Below are 13,054 nucleotides of genomic sequence, written 5' to 3'. Positions count from 1 at the left end.
TGTGATGCGTGCCATGACCTCAGAATGTCACTGGTGCTTAGCACCTATCCGCTCTCTGGCCTGCCTCAGTGTTCTACAGCAGTTACACACAGGCGGTGGTATCTGTGAGCAGCTCTGTGGACTCAAAGGTTTTCTCCCTTGAGAGGCATAACCCAGGCCAGCTGATTCATCAGAATCAGGTGAGTGTGACCTGCTCTCTTCCCTCCAGGTTGACTTGGGGACAGTGGTGACGGTGTGGGCGGTGTTAGCGTCTGTGGGGCAGCTACCGAGGAGGGTCATCCCTGAGCACTCACCAGGCGCCCGTTCTACACTGCCCGTGCAGACGATTGGCTCTTTCGTCCTCATGGTGGCTTCGTAGAGTGGGTGCTGTTCCCAAATGTACCCATTAGACAGATGAGACGTCTGGGGTCAGGGAGGCAGTAACCGGCCTGGGAATCCAGACGTGACCCTGAGTTTTGCTCTCAGCCCTGCCGTGTGCTGTGCTGGAATTCAGGCCTGAACCCTGTGACCTCCCTGCCCTAGATCCCAAATCTGCCCAGGTTTCCGATCCCGATGGGGCAGAGCCTGGCCCTGGCAGGGCCACTGGTATAGATCCACTGTGGGTGGGGTGAACAGGACGGTCCTCAGAACACGTCTGTGCCCTAAGCTGGGTCCTGATGGTCGCTGTGGGCCCCACTGAACACACATGGTCCCTTGTCCGGGGGAGCCTGCTGCCCTTGGGCAGCCGTGGAAAATGAAGGAGCCCTGGAGGGCTGGCTGAGTGGAGACTATCTTCCCTTCTGTTCAAAGGGGTCCAGGCACTAGGGTTCTCCCCAGGTATTTCTCGCTCTGTGTGGTCCTCTCGAGGCCTCGCCCTCCTTTTGCCCTGAGTATTCCCAGGAGGGATGGTCCATCCAGGTGTTCTCCAGGACCAAGGACCCACTGTTCTTCCTCAGTGACCCAGGAAAATGAAGCCTCCTCCTCTAGGGACAGCTCAGAATGGTGGACTCCACAGTCTCTCTGCGAGAGACGTGGTTTCCATGAGTACAATAGATCTTTTTCATCCCCAAACCAAACACCCTCCTGCTCAACAGGCATTATTCCTAAAGTGCATTCACTGTTCAGACTGAAGGGCCACGGTAGCCAAAGTGATGAGCGGAGTAGAACCGAGCAGTCAGGAGAGATCTTGTTCCCTGTAGGAAACGGGGCATCTCTGTGGCCCTGAGCATCCCAGTGGCCACTGGGTCTGGCCCCATTTTACCTGGGGGCAGTGGTGGAATGGGGTTTACAGAGCCAGCCAGCATCTAGGAGCCCGGCGGGAGTGGTTCATGTGTTCTCCGAAGCTGTCAGGTACAGTGTAACATTTAGACAATTTTGTCTCACAGTATGGACACGGTAGAGGACGCGGACAGTTGGTGGGCACAAGAGCGAGAGGACATCATTATGAAATATGAAAAGGTACAAGTCAGTCTGCTTCTTGGAGGGAGGCCTCTTCCAGTGCGCCCTGGTCAAAGGGTCCTGGGCTCCCTAGGAGCACAGGGCAGGGACGGGTGGCCAATGCCCCCAGGCCCTTGCACCCTACCTTGGACCCCTCAGCAAGGCTCACTCTGGGCTACAGGGACACCGAGCTCAGCTGCCAGAGGACAAGGGGCCTGTGCCTGTTGGAATCTACGGCAACATTGATCACCTTGGAATTCTGCAGTGAGTCCTCTGCACTCCCCTCACCCCTAAAGCACCTGTCTCAGCTCAGGGATGGGTTTGCTTTTAGAAAGGCCTTTCTGACACAGGACATGTCTCGCCATGTCAGGTCAACCTCCTTTCCAGGGACAGAACTCCTCCCTGGCTCCCCTGCAGGTCCAGCCCGAGGTTGTTGTTAGGCCAGAGGTGCGGGGCCCATCTAGGGAGCCGGTGGGAATGGAGACTGGGCTAGGTCAGGCACCTGGGCTCTCAGCAGTTCTGTCGGCAAGTGAGCACAAGAGGAGCAGGGCAGCCTGAGGGTCTGCAATGTCTACTTGGACACAACCCCAGTGAGATCCAAGGGTTGCGGCCACAGGGTGAGGGGACGCCTGGCCCAGCCTCGGGGCTGTTGTCCAGCAGGTCTCTGAGGGCCCACCTGCCCCTATTCTCCCCCATTCCCCTAGAGCTACAGCCCTCACTGTCCCATGAGGGGAAAAGACATGGTGACAATGGAGGCTGTAGCCCTAGGAGAATGGGGGAGAAGATGGGCAGGGCTCCATTCTGGGCATCTCACGGTGAGGCCGGGAGGCAGCAGGGCTTGTGGCTAAACACCCTGGGTCTGGTGCTGGGAAGGGATCTGGGGCCAGGTAAGAGGAGCCCAGCCAGGAGCCCATCCCTCCGGGATCATAACATGGAGAGACAGAGGATCCCTGGGGAGGTAGGGTGGGAGGGAGCTGATGAGCCGTGCCACTTCTGAAATGCAGGTGTGTGGCTCGGGTTCAGGGAGAGGCAGGTGGATGCTGGGAGGTCAGAACCTGCAAGGGCCTTGGGGCTGTCAAGTGAGATGGGCCCCTGGTACACCCAGAGTACACAGGGCAGGTCTCAGGGCAGGCTCCCTTGACCCTGGTGGGGTGATGTGGTCACTCCCTGAGGGACTCCTGTCAGGGACCGATTGCCCACCGTGGGCGACCCCCATCCCATCTCAGGGCTAACCTTTCTCAGCTCCAGCAGAAAGCACCACCTGGAGTCCAGGGCGGGCAGCCCCACTGGGCAGCCTGACCGCCTCCCATGCCAGGGGCCCCAGTAACCCCGGCCGGGCTGTCCCTGCACTCTTTCTTCTCCCAGGTCCTGCCCCTCCTGGGAGTCAGTCCCACAGGAAGACCCTTGTCCTCTTTTCCCTGTGCCTTCTCCTGGGCTGAGCCCTGAGCTGGATAGAGACAGAGCCAGTGCTTTCTAGGGATCTGCTCCCGGGCTGGGGTGGCTCCAGGCCCCGTGCAGGTCCTCAGCTCTGCCTGGGTTGCCTTACAGTGAGACGGAGCTGCCTCCTCTGGCTGCACAGGAGGTGAAGGTAAGAGCCTGATGCATGGAGGGGCTGGTCCAGGGATGTAGGGACTGGTCGGGTGGTCGGTGAGGCAGAGGAAGCAGCCGGCCTGGGCGGTGGTGGGTGAGGGCAACACGCTGTCACTGGGAGGGGCAGCAGTCCCTGCTGGACCTGACCCCAGGTTGCTGTTAACTTTGGCAGTTTGATAAAATTTTCAAAAGGAGAACCACAGTCCTGGCTTGGGGGTGGCTGCGTGCTTGTGTCAGGACCCCACCTAGAGGCTGGGACCTAAGACTGGTGTGTCTGTGGCCTGAGGATGGTACATCCCGGGGTCCCAAAGCCAGCCCACTGGTGCTCATTTGCTCAAAGGCTCTCAGCCCTTGAGGTCTGCCCTTCCCTGGCTCCTTCCAGCTGGGTCCCACCAGGGCTCCAGAGCCCAAGACCCAGCGTCCGCGGACGGCTCTGGGAAGCCTGGCAGCTCCGCTAACTCCAACATGCCTCATTTGACAGAATCGGCGGGAGATGAGACGGACGAGCAAGTGGAGGAAAATGCTGGGAGAATGGGAGACATATAAGCACAGTACAAAAGTAATGTGTGGGGGGAGAGGCCCCCGAAAGCACTCTCTGCAGAGACAGGGGACAGGCACCCATGGCTGTGGCCTGGCACCGTCAGCCTCTCAGAGGGCAGGTGGCACACTGTCCTCGCCCGGAGGACTGCAGGCCTGGTCGCCAGATTTCCTGCCTGTTCGTGCAAGCATCACCTTGCTGGGAGGGAATCTGAATCTAGGGCTGGGACAACCCAGAGCTCAAGGCTAGGGATGCCCTGGTGACCCGAAGGAAGGAAAAGGTTCAGATCAGAGTTTCGACTCTGAGTGTCCATCCACTCTTTCAGTCCTGGGAAGGGAGACCCTGTCCCAACTTGATTTCACCTCTACTGAGGAATCATGGGGCCAAAACCGACAATTTCCAGAATCCCCGGGCTCTGGTCCCCACTGGGGTCACCCTGTGGCCTGGGACACCAGATTGTTTTCTGCCCACAGCTCATAGATCGAGTGTACAAGGGAATTCCCATGAACATCCGGGGCCCGGTGTGGTCAGTCCTCCTGAACATTCAGGAAATCAAGTTGAAAAACCCGAGAAAATACAAGGTACGCTCAGCCAGAGCACAACAAACATGACAGGCCGTGTCAGGGGCCCAGGTCTCCAGCTGGAGGGAACGTCAAGACCACCCTGGGGGGCTGGGGGCAAAGGTCAGATGAACACCCTGGGCACACATGGTTACACAGTCACCACAGACAAACTCAGCTGTGGTGACCCTCCCTGGCTTCAGTAACAAGCCAAAATGCAGCTTTCTGGAGAAGGAAACCTTCCTTCTGTCCTTTCTTCCCGAAGTGCTGACTGTGGGCTGACTGCCACTGGGGGCAGGGAGTCTTCCATCTGTTCTGAGTCTGCTTCCTCCTCTTGGCCCTGCCCTACAGATCATGAAAGAGAAGGGCAAGAGGTCATCTGAACACATCCACCAGATTGACCTGGACTTAAGCGGGACTTTAAGGAAGCATATCTTCTTCAGGGATCGATATGGAGCCAAGTAAGCCTACGGGAGCCACAGGGCCCCAGGGGAGATGGAGTGAACTAGAGGGATGGGGGCTTCCCCGGAGCAGAAGCCAGGGTCACCCAGGAGGGATGACAGAGCTGCCAAGAGCTCTCCTGGCCCAGGGAGCAGCCGGCACCATGAACCGAGCACCTCCCTGGTTCCAAGCCCTGGGTCAGACTGGAACATGTGGGGCCAGAACCCAGAAGGATCCTGAGGAGACAGAAGACAGCAAAGAAAATCATGCACAGGGCAAGGACTTCATGTCTAAAACACCAAAAGCAATGGCAACAAAAGCCAAAATTGACAAATGGGATCTCATTAAACTAAAGAGCTTCTGCACAGCAAAGGAAACTACCATCAGAGTGAACAGGCAACCTACAAAATGGGAGAACATTTTCGCAACCTACTCATCTGACAAAGGGCTAATATCCAGAATCTACAATGAACTCCAACAAATTTACAAGAAAAAAACAAACAACCCCATCAAAAAGTGGGCGAAGGACATGAACAGACACTTCTCAAAAGAAGACATTTATGCAGCCAAAAAACACATGAAAAAATGCTCACCATCACTGGCCATCAGAGAAATGCAAATCAAAACCACAATGAGATACCATCTCACACCAGTTAGAATGGCAATCATTCAAAAGTCAGGAAACAACAGGTGCTGGAGAGGATGTGGAGAAATAGGAACACTTTTACACTGTTGGTGGGACTGTAAACTAGTTCAACCCTTGTGGAAGTCAGTGTGGCGATTCCTCAGGGATCTAGAACTAGAAATTCCATTCGACCCAGCCATCCCATTACTGGGTATATACCCAAAGGACTATAAATCATGCTGCAATAAAGACACATGCACACGTATGTTTATTGCCGCATTATTCACAATAGCAAAGACTTGGAACCAACCCAAATGTCCAACAATGATAGACTGGATTAAGAAAATGTGGCACATATACACCATGGAATACTATGCAGCCATAAAAAATGATGAGTTCACGTCCTTTGTAGGGACATGGATGAAATTGGAAATCATCATTCTCAGTAAACTATCGCAAGAACAAAAAACCAAACACCGCATATTCTCACTCATAGGTGGGAATTGAACAATGAGAACACATGGACACAGGAAGGGGAACATCACACTTCGGGGACTGTTGTGGGGTGGGGGGAGGGGGGAGGGATAGCATTGGGAGATATACCTAATGCTAGATGACAAGTTGGTGGGTGCAGCGCACCAGCATGGCACATGTATACATATGTAACTTACCTGCACATTGCGCACATGTACCATAAAACCTAAAGTATAATAATGATGATAATAATAATAATAATAAAAGAAAAAAATAAATAAAAAAATAAAAAAAAAAAAAAAAAAAAAAAGAAAATGAAAATAGAAAAAAAAAAAAAAAAAAAAAAAAAAAAGAAAATCATGCACAATGGTGAAAGGTGCTCTCCCTGACCTGTGCGGACCCATGGTAGGACCCATGGGAGAGTGGCAGGATAGAGGGCCCATGAGCCCCCCCCAGGCAACAATGACAGCACCAAATGCTAGGAGAATTTGGGGTCCTGGAAACTCTCATCCAGGTCTGCTGGGAACATGACATGGCACAGCCACGTTGGCAGCCAGTTGGGCAGTGGCTCACAAAGCTCAGTGGACTTGAACCACGCATCCCCAAAGTGTCACAGATATTGAACCCACCGATTTGAAAACTGACATCCACATGAAACCTGCCTGCCAGGTTCACTGCTTGATTGCTCGTCACTCACAAACGGAGCCTTCGGGGACGGCCTTGAACACGGGAATGGGGAGAGCAAGGCTGGTCCTCCCTTCAAACGGAAGACCCAGTGAGAAAAGGGAAGGAGCCAGTGATGCCCGCACGAACGTGGGTGGATCCTAGATGCATTTTGCTAAGGGAAAGAAGCCAGATCCAATAAGCTACCATAGTAGGATTCCCATTCCTAGGTCATTCTGGAAAAGGCCAAACCATACGGACTGAGAAGCAGTCTGGGTGGCCAGGGGCTGATGGATTGGGGAGAGGCTGGGTGCATAGGGGCCACCCTGGAGACTTGGAGGATGAAGGAGTCGCTCCAGGAGGGGCTGCGGCAGTGGCCAGGAGACGCTGCACATTGGTTTAGGACCGTGGAGGAACTGTACACCCACAGACTGAACTGGCATGTGTGCAAACTGAAAAAAAAAAATCATTCAGAGTGAAAAGGATCAGGCAAGTCACTGTACAACTGAGCTATTTGCATGTCACAGATGTGGATTTTACTGAAACATTTCTTCAACAGTCTCAGGCCCTGAAGAGCTCACTGCTTATCTGGTGAATCATCTGAACCTGAAATAGGATTTGCTGTTAGGCTGTGTAGACAAAGTGAAACTAACAGCATCTGCACAAACCAAACCATAGCCCCCTTTCTCTGTTTCCTAGGCAGCGGGAACTATTCTACATCCTCCTGGCATATTCGCAGTATAACCCGGTGAGTATTCCTGGCAGTGAGGTTCCTGGGCCGTATTTCCATATTCACAGGAGTGGGTGTCTGGTGGGGGTGTCGTTGCTTCTTTTAAAGTTAGTATTTGTGACCCACCAGGATATAGGAGGTAGGACTCCAGCTCACCACTGCCATAAACCTCCAAGCAAGGGAGTGGTCTCAAGGGGTCAAGCTGAGACACAAAGGAGTCAGGGCCTGGACTCCTGCTGTCACTTGGGCCTGACCACCACTTCTCAGAACAAGAAATGACGCCCTCCTCCTGGGGCTGCCCCAAAGCCCAGGAGCTTGGCAGCATCCCACACAGGATGGTGCTATCGGCAGACATTTTGGACAAGGTGCTGAAGTGCCTGATGGACTTGGCTCTTGTCGTGAAATGAATTTGCATCCTGAGGAAGCCTCTTCTTCAGAGGAAGCCTCTCCAGTCACCTCTGCCCTCTCCAATGACATGAGTCCTCCCAGGTGACCTCAGCCCTCCCAGGTGATGTCCATCCATGGTAACTCTGGCTCTTGCAGGAGGTGGGCTACTGCAGGGACCTCAGCCACATCGCTGCCTTGTTCCTCCTTTACCTGCCTGAGGAGGATGCATTCTGGGCACTGGTGCAGCTGCTGGCCAGTGAGAGGCACTCTCTGCAGGGTAAGTGAACAGCTGCCCCGGGGACCTCCTGCAGCCAGACCCGGGGATGGCCACCCTGGCCAGGTGATCACAGCTTTCAGCCAAGGCACCCTCCTTGTGTCGCCAGCTTGTTGGGAGACTTTAGGATGTCTCTGCTGAGGGTCCCACAGGAGTCCACGGCTGACCCCCAAAGCCCAAATCAGATGCCTTTCATCCCCATCAGCAGAGGGCATCTCATCCTCCCCGTGGCCACCCTCTGTGTCCTGGAGCCACACCCTCCGGCTCTGATTCGGTGCAGCTGACTCTCCCCTCCCTGAGAGTCCTCCTGCCCTCCAGCTGCCCGGGCTCCTGCTGCCATTGGTGCCCACGAATGGGCCGACCAAGCCCAGGTGGCAGCATCTCCCCAATCCCGTTCACTGGCCCGACCCCACTTCCAGGAGATGACCAGGAAGCCCAGCACCCACCCAGTTCTGGCCACCCTGTCGTGGCCTCAAAGTCAGGCTTGCCCTTTTTGCACCCTGGCCCAGGAGGCCTCCAGGAGAACCTCCAGCCAGGCTCCAGGGAATGTTCCCGCCCCACCTCCCCAGGGTAAAGGCCGCATGGTGGGGTCACCAGATGGGAGGGTGGGAGGCCTTGGGGTTTGGGGGCCTCTCCAGCTACCCAGCTCTTGCAGCTGATGGCCCCACATCTTGGGGGAAGGCTCTGATTTCATGATGGGCTGGGGGCTTCTCAGGATTTCACAGCCCAAATGGCGGGACAGTCCAGGGGCTCCAAGACCAACAGGAGCATGTGGTACCCATGTCACAACCCAAGACCATGTGGCATCAGGTGAGTTTGTGGTCCCCTCAGCTCTTCCCAGAGGCCCTGCCTCCCGTGGGGCTGTAGGAGCAGGGGAGCTGGAGCCCCTCATGGGGCTGGTGACTGGTTGAATCCCAGCCAGGGCCTGACCTGGGACTTCGGGTTCTCCGTGGGCTGGGAGTTGGTTTCCTTTCCTCCTCCTCTTCCTCCTGGAGGAGACAGAGGCACAGGGATGGGGGCCCAGCTCCTGCAGAGCAGGGCAAAGGGCAGTGTGTCCACTGGGAGTGTGGGAAGGTGACAGTGTTGTGGGGAGCTCTGGACACCACCCAGTGTTCTCCACTAGGGGAAGGGTCTTCAGAGGCCTAGGAAGAGGGAGGTTTTTAGGGCAGCCCAGTGGCCTGAGCACCTCTGTTGCTTCCATCAGGACAAGGAAGGTCTATGTGGGCAGTGTTCCTCGTTAGGCTGCCTTATCTGGACACTGATTGATGGGGTAAGGAGGCATAGGGAGACCCTGGCTCAGGAACCCTCCATGCCCTGCAGTGCCCTGCTTCCCCAGCCCAGGGGTCTGGCTCACTCCCAGCCCACAGGAGGCTCAGGCGGGTCCCCAAAGGACACACAAGCAAAACCCTCTGCCCAAGAGGGGTCATCCCAGGGCAGTGGCTGGGGCTCAGGCCCAGCCTCATGGGCAGGCTGGGCCAGGACCCGACTTGAGAGGGCTCAGGGAAGCCTCAAGCCCTGGGCAAGCCCCTCTCTCCAGGAGCCACATCCCCACTCAAATGAGTGCCCCCCATGAGGAGCTGCAAGACCTTGTCTGACCCAGCATCCTGGAGGGCTCAGGCGACCCTCATGGGGAAGGTCACTGACTCTGGAGACTGAAGCCCCAGTGTGCGCAGCTCGAGCCACCAGCCCCAGCCTGGAAGGACCAGGTTCTTTCACACCTGCTGTCCCCACAGATCTCTCTCGGGCTCACCCTGCGCCTGTGGGACGTCTATTTGCTGGAAGGAGAACAGGTGTTGATGCCGATGACAAGCATTGCCTTTAAGGTTCAGCAGAGTAAGTCTATGTCCACCCAGTGGGGCCTGGGGAGCCCTGGGGTCAGACCCCGACTGGCCCGAGGGCAGCTTCCTCACCCTGTCCTCATGATCCTCAGTTCTGGCCCAGAGGGAGGTCTGGCCAGGGGGGCTGGGCAGGACACTGTGACACCAAGTCCATCCCCCACATGACCCAGATGAAAGTCCAGAGTGTGGTGCGCACTTCCCTGCCCAGGTCGCCCCCAGCCACAGTCTCCTGTGTATATCTGGATGCCTGGGGTGGCCACAAAAGGATCCGGCACCGCCCAGTGGGAGACTGAAGTGGCCACGGGGTATGAGCTGTGACCATTCCCAGGTAACTCTCCTGGCCTGATATCCACCCTGTCCCTAGAGCGCCTCATGAAGACGTCCAGGTGTGGCCTGTGGGCACGTTTTCGGAACCAGTTCGTTTACACCTGGGCCAGGGATGATGACACTGTGCTCAAGCATCTTAGGGCCTCTATGAAGAAACTAACGAGAAAGCAGGAGGACCCGCCACCCCCAGGTGGGCTCCAGTGCCATGTCCCCTCCCATGTCACCCTCTGGGGTAGTCAATAGTAGGGGAGTGCCCGGGACCCACAACCCTACTACCTGGGCCTTCCTCTTCACCTTTTCTTCCTCCTCTTCCTCCTGCACTCTAAGAAAGTACAGGAGACCCACCGGTCCTCAGGGCAGGCGCTCAGTGCCTGTATACTGGACGTGCTGTGCACGCAGGAGGGGGATGTGGGCAAGACCCTCCAACAAGCCCCCTCCCACTTTCCACGGTGTCTCGCTCTCCCCCTCACAGGGCCCTCAAAGTAACTAGATGAGCCCAGACCCATTTGTGGGAGACCCTGCCCCTCCCTGCAAGCACCCACAGCCTCAGAGAGCAGCAGAGGCCCCTCACTCGTGCACGCTCCTCCAAGGTTGCCAGGACAACAAGCCTTGAGCCAGGGAGACAAGGGAATCGGTGTCCCTGACCCCCACAGCATTCAGGGAGAGGGCACAGGCGGGACCCCGGGCCCAGAGCCAGAGCCAAGAGTTCAGCCAGACGTGGGAATGGTCAGTCCTGGCATGGACTGGGCAGCCCAGGAGGGCAGAGGGTGTCCCACGTCCGGGCCCAAAAACCCACTGCAGAGACGGGTCCCCATGTGAGGTGGCAAGGGGCTGGGTGACAACCAAGGCCCCTCCCACCTGAGTTCTGACTGGGGGCCGTATCCCAGGCCCAACAGCCCTGGGACGAAGGTGTGTGGCAGGAAGCCCCCAGCCAGTCTGAATCCTGGGGGCAGTCCCAGGAGCCACCCGCCATGCCACGACAGCTTCCCCACGCCAGGCAGCACACACCCCTCCCTCTGAGATCAGCAGACTACAGGCGTGTCCTCAGTGTCAGGCCACGGGGGCCACACAGAGACCCCGAGGACTACAGAGATGCAGGCAGGTGGGGCCCAGCCCAGAAAGGCCTGCATGGGCTCACGGGAGACGCTGACCGCGTCTGTTTTCCTTTCAGCCAAACCCGAGCAAGGGTCCTCGGCATCCAGGCCTGTGCCGGCTTCACGTGGCGGGAAGACCCTCTGCAAGGGGGACAGGCAGGCCCCTCCAGGCCCACCAGCCCGGTTCCAGCGGCCCATTTGGTCAGCTTCCCCGCCATGGGCACCTCGTTCTTCCACATCCTGTCCTGCTGGGGCTGTCCGCGAAGACAACTACCCTGTGGGCACTCGGGGTGTACCCAGCCCGGCCCTGGCTCAGGGAGGACCTCAGGGTTCCTGGAGATTCCTGCAGTGGAACTCCATACCCCGCCTCCCAACGGACCTGGATGTAGGGGGCCCTTGGTTCCCCCATTATGATTTCGAACAGAGCTGCTGGGTCCGTGACATATCCCAGGAGGACCAGCTGGCCACCTGCTGGCAGGCTGAACACCCTGCGGAGGGGGTGAGATTGGCTTTCACTGCACTGAGTCACAACGTGGGCATGGACTTCCCGGCCCTGCAGTGCACCCAGCACTGAATCCAACCAGGGCACCCCCTTCAGAGCTAGGGACGAGCAGCAGTGCGCTCCCACCTCAGGGCCTTGCCTCTGCTGCCTCCACTTGGAAAGTTCTCAGTTCCCTCCAGGTTTCTAGAAGCATCTGGGCCAGGGCTCATGGCTGGATAATTTCCCAAGGCTTAACAACCCAAGCAAGCTTCCCATCCTCGTTTTATTTTTTGTTAAACTTATGAAAATTTATTAAGAAAGTGTACAGCTCGAGAGACATTCAGAGATGGAACACACCAGCCCCCAGATCACAAAGCCAACCATGCCCAGCCCCTCCCAGCACCCCCAGCCCCACGACCAGCGTTCTGAATTCTGATGACACCGCGAGCCTGCCTTTGTACTTTAAACTCATGGAAGGATAACCACCTTCACGTTTTAAAATAAATGTTTCCTGTTGAATGATTTTAGATTTTAGACAGAAATATTCAAAAGGCACTACAGTGTCCTCTTACACCTTCCATCTGGCTGCCCCTAATAATGACGTTTTGCAGTCCAATGGCACATAAGAAATTTAGGCCGGGTGTGGTGGCTCACACCTGTAATCCCGGCAATTTGAGAGGTCGAGGTGGGAGGTTCAGGTTCACTTGAGTCTAGAAGTCTGAGACCAGCCTGGGAAGCATAGGCGGACCCTGTCTCTAGAGAAAAGTCAAAGAAATTAGCCAGGCATGGTGGTGTGTGCCTATAGTCCCACCTAGTCAGGAGGCTGAGGCAGGAGGATTGCTGGAGCCCATGAGTTCCAGGAAGCAGTGAGCCATGATTGCACCACTGCACTCCAGCCTGGGTGACAGAGTGAGACTTTAGCTCTTAAAAAAAAATTGAGAAATGTAACGCGAGTACAATCCTATTAACTAAATAATAATGTGAACTATTATCTAAGGTTATTAAGGCTAGAATTATCCCATTTTTGCCTAACTTCTTGTACCTGTCCGAAGATCCCACCTTGGACTCACCCTCTGCCTTCAGCTCATGTCTCTTCAGCTTCCTCCAGATGGTCCAGCAAACACACACCTGGGCTGAATGGTAGAGCTGATTGCTCATACACAAGGGTAGACCGGTGGGCAGGGATTTTCAAACTTTTGCAGTAAATGAGTTTTCCATGGTGTTCTGGGGAGCACCGTTTGAGAAACACTTTGATAGTGAATCTAGGCCTCAATATCCATCAGCTGCTGTAGCTTGAATTGTGTTCAAGCTCAGTGAAAACCTGCTCTGCATGTGCATGTGAAACGGGCAAGGATGAGTAAGCTGCAGATAAAGAAGACAGGACACAGGGGGTCTGTCTAAGCTCTATCTCCTGCCTGCAGCACTGACGGATCACATCCAATGCTTAGGGAATAGTGACCACGTGCTGGGCCAGCCCCGGGCTCTGAGGATCTGACAGTGAGTGACGCTGAGCCAGGCCTTGCCCTTGGGGAGCTCTCCAGCATACACCTCCCTCTCCCCTCCCAGCGCCCTGCAAAGCAGGCGTCAATGCCATTGTTAATGCACAGAGGAGGAAC

At 56.0% G+C, this 13,054-nt stretch overlaps 1 protein-coding gene across 4 annotated transcripts; it reads left to right on the top strand.

Moving 5' to 3' along the window:
• The first annotated feature begins 48 nt into the window (after positions 1-48).
• LOC129051350 (TBC1 domain family member 3G-like) lies at positions 49-11,957 on the top strand. 4 transcript variants are annotated; one of them, XM_054536713.2, is made up of 15 exons: positions 49-179; positions 1,365-1,437; positions 1,598-1,680; positions 2,965-3,004; positions 3,488-3,565; positions 4,018-4,125; positions 4,456-4,565; positions 7,007-7,055; positions 7,581-7,701; positions 8,414-8,508; positions 8,903-8,968; positions 9,432-9,531; positions 9,901-10,053; positions 11,035-11,470; positions 11,514-11,646. In XM_054536713.2, the coding sequence occupies exons 2-15, from the start codon at positions 1,366-1,368 to the stop codon at positions 11,644-11,646; spliced, it is 1,644 nt and encodes a 547-aa protein (XP_054392688.2). In that variant the 5' UTR covers positions 49-179; position 1,365. The 4 variants fall into 4 exon arrangements, with proteins under 4 accessions (XP_054392688.2, XP_054392686.2, XP_054392687.2 ...); XM_054536711.2 differs by having other exon boundaries at positions 11,035-11,957; XM_054536712.2 differs by lacking the exon at positions 8,903-8,968 and having other exon boundaries at positions 11,035-11,957.
• The last annotated feature ends 1,097 nt before the right edge of the window (positions 11,958-13,054 follow it).

Source organism: Pongo abelii, chromosome 19 (assembly GCF_028885655.2).
Source record: "Pongo abelii isolate AG06213 chromosome 19, NHGRI_mPonAbe1-v2.0_pri, whole genome shotgun sequence".
Classification (NCBI taxonomy): domain Eukaryota; kingdom Metazoa; phylum Chordata; class Mammalia; order Primates; family Hominidae; genus Pongo; species Pongo abelii.
This window is presented reverse-complemented; position numbering and strand designations above follow the sequence as displayed.